Source organism: Diabrotica undecimpunctata, chromosome 4 (genome assembly GCF_040954645.1).
Source record: "Diabrotica undecimpunctata isolate CICGRU chromosome 4, icDiaUnde3, whole genome shotgun sequence".
Classification (NCBI taxonomy): Eukaryota; Metazoa; Arthropoda; class Insecta; order Coleoptera; family Chrysomelidae; genus Diabrotica; species Diabrotica undecimpunctata.
Window position 1 is genome coordinate 26,086,813 of NC_092806.1, and position 13,158 is coordinate 26,099,970.

Consider the following 13,158-nt stretch of genomic DNA (forward strand, 5'->3'; position numbering starts at 1 on the left):
AAATTAATATGCTCTTGGTTGGTATCCTGAGATTCATCATTATTATTTGTTACACCATAACTATACGATATAAGAATACATTGCCCTTTTGAGACAATATTTTTTGTTACGTATATAAGTATAGCCAATTCTTTAGTAATGTTTTGCGGAAAATGTAGGAAGTAACATCCGAAATCGAGTTCCGTCTTTCGGTGAAAACTGGTCACGCCAAATTTTTTTGAAGTGACCCATAAACAGCACCTTGAACAATTTCGAGATAATATATTTGATTATTTTATTTTTAAATCGATAAGTGTAACCGTTTCCTGGATTAGAATTCGATTTAGAGATAACTCTCAGAATTTCGACCGTAGAGAGTTACTTTTATATATTCATTACTCCTAGGTACACAAAAAAAAATGAATAGTTACGGTCTTTTGTGCTTTGTTCTCATCTTAGGGGCTGTCTCCCAAGAGTCGTGGGCTAGGATAGCTTATAGTAGTTCGGGGGAAGTTCTGGGAGCCAGAAGGGGAGGATCCAGATCAGACGAAGTTGGACTTAGGAAACTAAGGCCTATTCCCGGATTAAGGCCGGTAAGAAGCAGAATTTTAAATATAATTACTAATTCATATTTATTACTCTTTTTTAATATTCGCAAATGCTCACTTTTTCTATTTTATTATTCTCTGTTATTTAGTTTTGTATTTTTCTTATACTGTTTTTCTGTTTTTTAATTTTGATTTCAGTTAAATTATTTTGTGATATTCACCTTATCTAATTTCTAATTTTCATTTCTAATTTCATTTCATTTCCAATTTTCATTTTAGTTAAATTATTTTATGATATCCACCATTATCTTTGCATTCGTGTTTTTTCTAAATTTCTATACATATGTTTTGTTTGTGCATATTATTTATTATATTACATTCTTTGTACCTCTAAAGATAACTTCATATTGTAGTTGCTATCCTTAATTCTTTACTGGTTTGATAATTGGACTAGACATAAAAATAATAGAAAAAAAATTGTTTAACGAGTTTTTCACATACTTTTGTTTTTTTGTTTTGTTATTTAACGTTTTGTATTTATTTATATTAAGTTAAAAAGGAGCTTTTTTAATATCTACAATTTAAGTCTAGAATTAAAGATACGGCCTATGAGTTGATAACTATGTACTATTAGTGTTGTAATACGGCATGGCATCGTGAGCACTAAAGATTAACAAACTATATTAAAAATAATCTATATTAATGTAGAATATTTTGAAATATAGACAACGAAAGAGTCAACAAACTTGCCAGAAGAGGACCAGCAATAACATCCTTCAGTTCAGAAGAGGTTTTGGGTGTGCCAAAGTTCATAACTTTTAATTTTTCTAACTTTGACCAGCGAAAGAAAGCTGTAGAAGAGCGCATAATGGACAGAAAGCAGCGCAAAATTATGACAGGGTTACTAAATAGTCATGCGACAGTAAAAGAACATCTAAACACGATGGGATTACTTAATGGATCTAAGCTGCATCTTATGCAAAAAAAGAGACTGAGCGAGTCAGACATATGTTGTGCGACAGCGAAGCATTAGATTGCAGAAGGGAAGGTATATATAGAGACTACACACCAAGTCCAAATACATATGCCACCCACCCAAGAGACCCCTACAAACTGGTGGATGGTAAAAACATTTTGGAATCGGTGTGGTAAAAGAATATGGAAGGTAAGCAGGATAAGCGTAAAAAGGAAAAAAAAGAGAGAGATGATGATTCAGAGCAGGTGTAATTTAAATTAAAAAATTAAATGACAATTTTCATGCCGAACTTTTCGCCAAAATGATGGAAGATGGAATAAGGAGGTAATACAGTAATACATTGTCTTTCATGGATGTGCAAGCAAGAAAGTGACAGATTTCTAATAAATGTAGCGAAAATCTACAAAATCGTACTGGAACAAGATGGTGACAATAACATTAGATGAAATACAATAGACTAAGACAGAAAAGATCTTAAATCTAAAAATGAATAGAAAAAGGGACTATAGGAAAATAGATCGCGATGACAAAGGTAGTAAGGAACTAAAGAATTATTTATAGAGATAACACGGTCTACGAAGATCTTCCAAAATATGGAAACAATTTTAAGAAAATACTGTTATGAATAGAACTAAAAAGTCACTCAACATATACCTACAATAAAAATGTTGGAATGACTTAAACACTTTCTTAAACATTGAGTTTTATACTTTTCTTTAGTCTTATTTCAACAAATATTTAAATGTAAAAATTACATAGAAATTTTTTATACGTTATTTGAATTTTTCTTGTCTTAGCATAAAAAAACTTTATTCAATTAAATCTTCTTTATAAAAAAAGAAAAAGTTTTTCTTTAATTTGTCTTTTTAACGAAAGTAAGATTTTGGTATATGGATGTATGTTTTTGATTAGTTGTATTTTATTCATTTAATTACTTATTCTCTCTACCAGTAATAAAATGGTGTAGACAAAACAAAAATATTCTTTTAGCTAGCCTTTCTCCTTTGTTATGGAAACGTCAAGCTTTCTTTGTTATCTAATTATTTTAAATAGTAAAAAGCCTGATAAAATTTTTACATATTTTTTAGATCCCACTTATCCAGAAAAGTGGATACAGTGCTGAAAGTAAGTACATTGTTTTCTTTATTACATTCACTTTTGTTTTACTTTTTGATCGAACTTGGTTGTCAATAATAGTTTTTAATTAATTAATTAATTTAATAGCAGCCTTTCTTGATGTATATATGTTAAAAAATATATTTATCTTTAAAGTTTTCTTAATCAAATAGAGGAAAATCTAATACAATAACATTATCTGTCTCTTTTCTTTACTAAGGGCACTAGATAGCGCCTGATACTTTCATTACAATATTCAAAAACGCCCATCATTTAAAAATAATTTTGCAACTCTCTACTGTTATTAAAAGTGTTAAATAATTTGAAAAGAATATACGAACAGGAACATTTATATCTCCTCTACTTGCCAGTATTATACGTATTTTAGCATTCTGGCACTTAAGCTGAAACGGGACAGAAAATGTCACAGTAACACGGTTCATACCTATTTCTCTATACATTTTGTTTGTCTCCACTGTCCACCTATTACACTCCAGCTTTGTGTGAGTAACAGTGTCAGAGTATTCACAGTACAGGCATTTATCTGTTCTGTGAGCACTTGCGTCAGGAAGTACTTCTGTCGCCTGTGACCACAGCCTACCCAGTCCCTTAGGCTCTGGATCCGCATCTTGGTTCACTGGGAAACGTCTTTCGTGTTGTTCCACTCTTCTTGCGATCTTTCTATCATTCTTTCTGTCTTTTTATGGCTGCTTTTTAAATATTCTCTTCTCTCATAGATATGTCTTCTTTCTACTGCTAATATATGCAGAGAAACACAACCCGTAATAGTCCACAAGGCCTCCGTGGATACAAACCTGTAGGCGCATGCTACTAGCAACAGACTTGTTCTGTCTACTTGTATCATGAGCCCTTTGTAGGTCGGTCTTCCTACCGCCTCACTCCAGACTAATGCCACGTAAACGATGATTAACTGCACAACCCTGTGTAAGGCCCTTATTCTTTCTGATTTGGGTCATTCAATATTACTTATCACCCTCCCCATCCCAGCCGCACTCTTCACTGCCTTCTGAGCTACTACCCGTATATGCTTCCCCCATCCGCCATATTGATGTAGTGTCCGCAATTTCTTTGGTGTTCGAAAGAAAAGAAAGACCAATCCCTGTGGCACTCCAACCATTACGTCAACGAGCGTGCCCTTCTCAATCATGATCTTTCTCTCGGAAAAATATTCTTCCATCACATTCATCAGATAATTAGTCTCTCTCTTGCAATGCTCGCATGACCTCTTTCCTGTACAGAATGTAGAATACATTTCTAACATCGAAGAGCAGCTGATCCGCTCAGCGCTGTTTGTCCCCAATGTTGTGCAATGTCTCAATTACACTTAAAATTGTGTCAATTGTGTTCTTTCCTTTGCAGAATCCGAATTGTCTCGAGGATAGGCCTTTTGATCTCAAAATCGCGTCGTCGATCCGTCCTCGCAGCATCCTCGGAGCACATAAATGCCTGTGCTTCAAGCAATACATTTTTTTGCTCCAAAACCACCCACGTTCCGCGCATCCTAGACCCTTTACCGCTTCGGGCGATATCTGGTCTAGTCCGGGGGAACTACGTAATGCCTCGCTTAGCTTCCTCGTTCCTCCAGACTCCATGTCATCTTTCGGACAGAAAAAGCTCTCGTGTTACCTTAAGTTTTTTGTCTAATGGCATTTCGTATAAAGGGTACGCACGCAGTGCGTACGAGAGGTCGACCCCCAACGAGATGGACAGATGACATAAAAAGAGTGACTATAAATTGGATTCAGATGGCGCAAAATCGGACTAAGTGGAAAAGCATGCGAGAGGCCTTTGTTAAGCAGTGGAGGTTAGAGGCTAGTTGATAATGATGTTGATGTACGCACGCAACTTTTTAATTGCGATCCTATATCCCTGACCAAAGATGTTCTCATCCAGCTTGTCACACAGTTCTCTACAATGTTTTTTTTTCTGTACGAATTTTTTTGTAGAGTTCTCTCGTTCGTGCGCGGTATTCTATTTCGATTAGCTAAATTTGCTCGATGACAACGGAGTTTCTCCCTTCTCTGTCCCTTGCCTTCGTTATCCTTCTCCTCATGGCTATGCATTCATCTCTGAGCTCTTCGATGTCTGTATTCCACCAGTATGGCATCCTGTTCACCTTTCGACGACCTATTCTACTGCCTTCTATAGCTTCTTTCATAACTCGTCCCAGGTTTTTTACTGTTGGCATTTTACCCTGTATGATACCTACCCTCAATTTAATGAGTTCCTTATATGTCTTCTAGTCGTATTCATCACCGCATCCGACTCTGCACATTCCGCACGTGACCTTGTTAGTGGTTACTGCTTCAGTTATGAAAAATCCGCAGTAAAATCTTATATTCCGGTATAGTCTGGCAAGACTAACCAATCTTTTGTTTTTGCTGCTACTCTCTGTGTAACCAAGGTAACATCGATGTATCAGTACCACGAAATCCAAAGTACCCACCTAATCAGATAATATTCCTCCGTAAGTATGGCAAGGAAGACACCCTTACTATTGACCTAATCATCTACAAAATTCGGTCCAGAGTCAGTCATAGAAGTGCCAAAAAATATCAAAAAAGCTTGGATCCGAAAGCAACATTTTTTCAGGAAAAAATATATCCAATTAAGTTCATAGCAAAATGTATATTGTATGGATATATGCTAAAATAGTGCAAAAAATAAGCAGGAATCAGCTGAGAGTGATAAAAAGCTTCCTTAATATACATGTGTCAATGAACGGGCAACTGCATGCAAAGGTACTATTTTATAGATATTTAAGCTGCATACTCTATAGCAGGGGACCGAAAACAATTATCCAAAAGTTGTATGACTGCAGGACATTAGATCTTAGCCGGCATATACATTTCAAAGATTATCGAGTGACTCCAAAAACATATGGATTAGATCTTTACATTCCGATACAAGGTTCTAGAATCCTGGATTGAATATTTTGATTAAATTGAAAACGTACAATAACCCATCTTAGTACTTCTGGTTATTTAATACGGCACGGTGATATAATCACGTGTCAGGTCTCAGTCTTTAAATATTAAAAATAAAGGAACCAATTTCCATAATTTTGGATCAGCTTCTACTTTCATTTCGGTTAAGAATAACACTTAATCGTCTAGTTAGCTTACAAATGAGTGCATATACCTAAGTGTTAAATAATGTGGGTTCAGTTGTGGGTTATCACTAAAATTAGAAAATCAAAAAGTACTATTCCAAGGACATCTTTCTAAATGCAATTGGCTAAAGTAACTTGTCTAGATGGCTCCTATATCTGCAGGGTGTTTTAAGTACGAAACCCCTTCATCATCTCGCAAATGGCTTGCACGATTTAAGTAAATTTTTGTTTATGAAAGTTTTTTAACATGGCTGATCTTACGGTAGTATTTACTGTGATACTTGTCATCAGAATTTTCTTTCCAAATAATGAAACACACTGTATATTTTTTATTTTTATTTATACTTAAATACCACAATTGCGGAATTGTATCTAAATTACAATAAATAGATATGTCCAAATTGCAGCAGATATTGAAATGTTGTTCATTTACTTTAATACAACATGCTCTTTATATTTCGCTTTTTATTGTACACGCTCATTTGGTTCGCTCATTGTACCGTCTTTTGTCGTTCGTAACTTTTCCGAGATAATTAGGGAGTTCTCAAAACTCACTTTGTGTAACGTCCAGAATCGAAGGTAAACTGTAGGTCGTCTACAACCTCCATAACCTACTACAAACGTTTTCGTTCATTCTAATGGCTCGGTTTTTAGAAACATTTTTTCTTTATTTTATGTATGTACGGTTTTTAAATATTCTTCTCCATATATGACACTCTCCAAGTTGAGGCTGCTCCAAGTTAAATAATTCTTAATTTGAAAGTTTGTTCTGTAAATACTTTTTACCTTTTAATTTTTGTTTATAAATTATTGTTACAGTTAAATTTCTGTTTAAAAATATAACCGAATTGTCAAAATGTTAGCTAAAACATATTCAGCGTTATTCATTTAATTATTATAATAAATATATTCATCTTGTTGACTTTACTTAGTTTTTAATGTTACAACTTACAATATTCAAATCAATTACTCACCTTGGACATTTCAAATTTTTATTCACAAATTTCGAAATACACCTTGAAGATAACTTATCTATTTATCGACCGATAAATTTCGATCAATCTTATCAACTTCCTGAAAATCATTTACAATCAACTGAACAAAACATAATTTTCCATTGTTTAACTTTTAGATAATGTAGACGAAGATGAATTAAGAGACTTATTGGGAGAGTATGGAATCGAATTTCTTACCGATGAAGAAAGGCAGAAGAACTTCGAACAATTACAAAAAGATATGTACGGAGAGGATCTGGAGAAAGACGAACAGATGAAAAAGGAAGATGTATACCGTAATGGGGAAAAAGATGTATTTGTAAAGAAACCACAAAAAATTTATTATTAGATAAGTTCAACGTTATTGGTAAGTAAATATGTTTTTATCGTAATCTGTAAAAAGATTATAATTAGTTTATGCTTAAAATAATATTTTACATGTTGCTTAGAGACAAGTGTAAGGTTTTCATTTATTGCACTTAAAATAAAAAATTTTGTCACGTAAACTTAAAAATTTAGTACCTAATTTTATTAAACTTTTCCTCCTCATAATTTAAAAAAAATATAGGCAATATTTGTTTAAAACGTTTCAAAATATACTTGTGTATAAACAAGAGTTTTTACTGTTTTCGCCACCTTCCTTCTTTTCACCAACATCTTCAGTCCTCTCTATTGTGCCATTTTCCATCTTTCTCGATCTCTAGTCGGTCTATGGCCTCGTCCACGTCATCTCTCCATGATCTTCGGGGTCTGCCACTTTTTCTCTTTCCTTTTAGGCTCCAATCTGAAATCTTTGATATCCACCTTGTATGAACTGCTTTTCTCAGGTGTCCATACCAAATTAAATGTTTTCCTTCAATGTACCTTAGTATAGCTATGTTCTACTGCCATTTTTCTTTTTTACTTCCTTATTTCTAATACGATCCAGCCTTGCTATTCCACAGCTTCTTCTCCTGAACTAAATTTTAATTGCGTTAATTTTGGACCTGTTTTATTAGTTTATTACTCATTTCTCTGCTCCGTAAGTTACTGTACTACGTACCAAAGTATTATATATTTTCTTCTTTGTATTTCCAGGAATCTGTCTATCCACAGTATCCCGTGCATTTCTTTGATACATGTTCTTGTTTGTGCTAGTCTGGTGGTCTCTTGCTCAGTGGTTCCAGGCTTTGACATTGTGAATCCTAAGTATTTAAATTCAGTGCCGTTAATTTTCTTATCTTCGACAATTTTCAGGCTTCTTACAGGTTCTTGTTCTCTTGTTAAGAATTTGATGTTTCCTAGGTTTATTTACAGTCCATGTTTTGTCGGGACACTGACTTCGCCAGATCGCAAATGGGTTTTTTGAGTACGTTATACCTAATAAATTATAAATACAAAAACGCTAGTCACAGTTCAAAGGCATATAATAGTTTTTAACAAAAAAAGGGTTAAAATGGCAGTTTTGCTCGTTTCAATCTGTAAATGAATATATTGTTTAAAGCATTTATCTTTTAGTAGATGCGCAACAGTTTAAAATGTCAGTTTTTGAATTTTATGATTATTTGTTGCTTCGGAAACTGCAAAATAAGCACAAAATTTTGAAAATTAATAATTTGCTATAACTTTTGTAAAAATGAACTTAGGACTTTGGTATTACATGAAAAGTTAAGTCAAGTAGTTCTTATAATGCACAAAACATTTCAAGACTATTCATGTGTTACTTTAAATTTAATTTAACTTGTTTATTTCACAGCGCTTTTTTAAGACTTATATTTTCCATATATTTGAAAAAATCATTAAAAGTATTTAGAAAATAGTAGAGTCATTTTTAGCTTATAAATAAATAATTGAATAACTTTGTTATTATTGACTGTAGAATTAACCACTTTGATATTTGAAAAGCTGGTATTTTTACACGTATTTTCAAAAAAGTTTGCTTATGTCAATTAGGGTCAAAGTTAGCTTCTTTTTTTATTTATTTCACTGCTACGTTGTTTATAACAACTGAGCAACCTAACTAGTGCCATTTTGAAGATCAAGGTTTATAGTTTATGTGTTAAAGTTTAAGTAACCTTTGAACTTCAACAGAGCGATCAGCAAAGCATATAGATAAACAAAAAACACAAAGCGATAACAAAATCGGCTCGGGACCAGTGGAGGGGGAATTAAACAATCCAAGCACTCAAAAAATTGATTTTTCAAACAAATGCTGCTTTAAATATCTCTAAAACTTTGTTGTTTGATTTTAATCATTCTTGTTTAAATTTGTATGTATTCGTAGAGTGCTTAAAATTCTTAAGTGAGAGAGTTCTTAAAATTATAAAGTCTTCCTCTTTCATGAGGTATATATATATATAGGTATATAGGTATATAGGTATATATATATATATATATATATATATATATATATATATATATATATATATATATATATATATATATATATATATTTCTCCACGTAAAGAGCGAAAAAGATAGTAATTTTCAAAGGTTAATCGTAGATGCATGTTAAAGTAAAAATATACTTCTGGCGTCGTTAAAAGTCTCTAGTAAGAGGCTTTGAATTTGCGGTTCACCTAATTTACTATCAGAGAGAGGTCTCTGAACTTCTTGGTACTTCGTATATATATATATATATATATATATATATATATATATATTATTAAACATTTTAATTAATATTTTATTAAATATTTTGTCAATATCACATTGAAACTGATTCATAGAATCTTTTTCATTCACAGTTCCAAATGCTATGAACCTTAGACTGTGGAAGTTAAATCAATCTTCACCTGTTGGCTGGCTAACCACTCACAACGTAGATATTATAATATATGATATTTTGGATTGACCTCGCTTGCTTTGTTTTTGAGTTTTGAATAAATCACTGCGGGGAAAATAGTATTTTTAACCACCTTTTCCTTTTATTTTTTTGGCTTTTTGACTTATAATGACAAGTTGTCACCCAAATTTACCATAATCTTTAAATGTACCGCTCTACTACATTAGAGGTTGGTATTTTGCTTTGCTGTTCTGTCACTTTTTGACCTCAAGGCCATTGTCTTTTCACGTTGTTGGCGTGGGTGTTACACCTGTTAATTCATTTACCTGTTGCATTCAGTAAGCTAAAGACTGGTAACTTCATTTTACTTTTAAATGTTATATTTTAATCTCAACTAATTAATAATGTTACATAAAGTCAAATTTAAATTTTACTGATAATACATTGTTGGAAGTGCATCTCATGATCTTTCTAGTTCTTTACACATCAATTTTAATGTTTTTTTACTTTTTAAAGTTTTAAGTTTTTAAACTTTTTACTTTAAAGTTTTTTATAACAAATTTTTTATATACATATATACATATATATATATATATATATATATATATACATATATATATATATATATATATATATATATATATATATATATATATATATAAGTTTGTTAATTTGTAAACTGTACCTAGTTTCAATTAATTGTTTATACAACTTTATCTCTGAATGTTCCATTATCGGAAGCTTTTTTTACAAATTTAATATCATTGACTGCTACATGTCTTTTTGAGGTAACACACATGTTTTAACTTCTCTTTGGATGTTTGGTTTTTTTCACATTGTTCTTTTTAGATGAACTGATGATGGTTTCTAAACAGAAAGCGAAACGTCTTCAATAAATAGATGAAGTAGCCACCTTCTTTGTCTTTTATTTCTCCACTTTGACCGAAAAACGCAGCACTCTTCGAGTGTACCTTAGTTTATTATATATATATATATATATATATATATATATATATATATATATATATATATATATATACATATATGCAGAATCGCTGTATCGCTATTATTTTATAATAACTTTGCAAAAAAGTTTAAACTAATTATATAAATTTAAACTAATTATCAAATCGTCTTGTGTATTATAAGGACTACTTAATAAACAAATTCGTGCAATATCAAAGTTCTAGGTTCATTTTTGCAAAAGTTGTAGCAAATTTTTGATTTTTAAAATTTTCGCCTTATTTTCCAATTTCCGAAGCAAGAAATGAGCGGACCAAAAATTAAAAATTGCTATTTTAATATTTTGCCCATCTACTAAATTTTAACACTTAAAATAATTTAGTAAATTACCCGATTTTTACCTGTAGCTTAACGAAAAAACTGTCATTTCTGACCCATAATTATTAATAACTATTACATGCTTTTATATAATGTACACAAAAAGTCGTCTCAGATTGGTATTCCCATACCTTCACATTTCCGTTTCCATGGCTTTAATTTTTATTCTAGGAATATTTTGAACAATTGCCTGCATTAAGTTTTTCGTCTTCTTAAATTCGTTTGAATATTTATTGTCGGATTTAACTCTTATTCTATTGTTGTATAGGCTTTTTATGCTTTATATTAACCTATGAGTTACCCAATTTTCTTCATCGTTTTCCAAAGCTATTTTCTGAGAACCTTGTCATACACCTTTTTTCAATCGATGAATGCCATATGTATCGGTCTATTGTTTACCATGCTTTTCTCAATTAATTGTTGCAGTCTATATCGTGGTCTACGCAGGAACTTCCTGCTGTAAATTTTGCCTGTGTAGTCCATGATTTTCAACTGGAATACCCAGTGGTTGAGTTTTTTCTTTCCAGATATGCAAAACTTCTTTAAATAAATTATAAAGCCAACCAACTGCAGGTGCAGCAAAGTCCTTCGATAATTTTTTTTAGTTACTTCTTGTCAAATTTTTATTGAACTCTATTAAAATTTAATCTACTGCTTTCTTTACTATCTATTCTAGTAAATATAATTATTTTCCATACTTGTTTACTTCTTGAGAAGATTTACTTCACATCTCATTATTGACTTTGTTTATTACTCTTTTCTTTCATTGTGTAAGCTTTGAATTGTAGTCGATCCTAAAGTTGTTAACCATTTATTATATATGTCTTTCTTCTTTCTTAAGAGATCTTCTATTTCTTTATATCACCATTCATTTTTATTCTTTGTAGTATCAACTTCTTCAATATTTTTCATTCCAGCTTCAATAAACTTGTCTAGTTTCACATTTTAACAACCTCATTCGATACAGAAACTGGGTAGAATCGTTTTTAAAACCTGATAGATCATACCTTTCTGCCAAAATATCTTACAGTATCATTGAACATTGTGAAAATATAAAATAGTGGTCATGCTACAAAATAAATGGTGATTAGATCCTAATTGTGTTCTTCTATGAACTTTAGCATAAACAAATAACTCTAAGCAAACAAAGTTTTGTTTTGGGTATTTACTTTTGTGTTAAAAATAATTTATAAACCTCGTTCTTACGTATTTCAAAATAACTAAAAAAAATAAGCTTAGTCAAATATTTGTTTTATTTAATCTAAATTTTGTTTAATATTTGTTTCAGATATTTAGGGGAGAGTACCTGAGTAATGAATTAGTTGTAAATTAATACAATTTAGACAAAATATACCTATTATTCCTAATATTGTCTTAAGCTACAACAAACTTTTGTATGTTATAGAAAATATTAATAAACTTTACATAAACATCTTGTTAACTTACCTAACCTACCTAATTTGTACTAAACATTAAATTATAAACCATTATTTATGCTCCTGAGCCTACTTTTAAACTGAAGTCCCAAAAGTACTTAACTGTTTTACAGAATATTAAACAACTTGATAATTTGAGTAAACAAAAACATACAAGGAATTCTGATATATCATACAATACCTGTTTGTAACAGTTGACAAAGCAGTACCATGATTACAAAGTTTCCAAAAAGCGATAAAATAATAAACAAAAGTTGCACAAAAGGCGACAAAAAGAAGAAAAAAGAAGCGACAGGGTATGGAATATTCTGAACCTATGCGGTTTTTGACGCCAATGAAGAAATATAAGAAAAAATATAGTAAAACCTTGCAATAGCGACCACTGTCGGGGAACCAAGAGCTGGTAGCTAAAGAGGAGTGGTCGTTTAAGAGAGAACATAGGAAATGATGATCAAAAAAGCAAGTGATCTTCATTTTACGTTGTTTATTTACATAATAAATATAATTCTAAATAATTATTGTCAGGTATAAAGAATATGTCAGAATAAATTTATCAGAAATATAAATGAACACACTGACATCAATATAAGAATAAGTTTTTTATTTTTTTTTGGACACACTGTATAGCAAAATTTTTATTTTTTTTTTAAATAATCGGAACTTTATGATTGCTTCATACGTTTTAATTTGTTTTTAAAAAAAATAGATTAACATTTTATTAAAAGCTAAGAAATAATTTTGGACAAAATTGTTCTCAGTAATAAAAAATTTTTTATTACTGAGAACAATATTTAGTTAAATTTTGCTAACAATGTTAATTTTGGGACCCCAAAAAAGATCAGAACACTTGGATCTATTCAATACAATATA

The 13,158-nt window shown here is 31.2% G+C and overlaps 1 protein-coding gene across 1 annotated transcript; it reads left to right on the forward strand.

Annotated features, from left to right (window-relative positions):
- Positions 1-340: 340 nt before the first annotated feature.
- On the forward strand, positions 341-12,284 carry LOC140438174 (uncharacterized). The gene is made up of 4 exons (XM_072527886.1): positions 341-572; positions 2,592-2,628; positions 6,885-7,114; positions 12,141-12,284. Exons 1-3 carry the CDS (start codon positions 399-401, stop codon positions 7,094-7,096), a joined length of 423 nt encoding a protein of 140 aa, XP_072383987.1. The 5' UTR covers positions 341-398; the 3' UTR covers positions 7,097-7,114; positions 12,141-12,284.
- Positions 12,285-13,158: the final 874 nt, after the last annotated feature.

What these genes read in the sequence shown, in the direction of transcription:
- LOC140438174 (XM_072527886.1), top strand. Translation starts at nt 399, where the DNA reads ATGAATAGTTACGGTCTTTTGTGCTTTGTTCTCATCTTAGGGGCTGTC. An exon ending in CTATTCCCGGATTAAGGCCG is followed by an intron (nt 573 to 2,591) that starts GTAAGAAGCAGA and finishes CATATTTTTTAG; the next exon opens with ATCCCACTTATCCAGAAAAG. An exon ending in AAGTGGATACAGTGCTGAAA is followed by an intron (nt 2,629 to 6,884) that starts GTAAGTACATTG and finishes TTTAACTTTTAG; the next exon opens with ATAATGTAGACGAAGATGAA.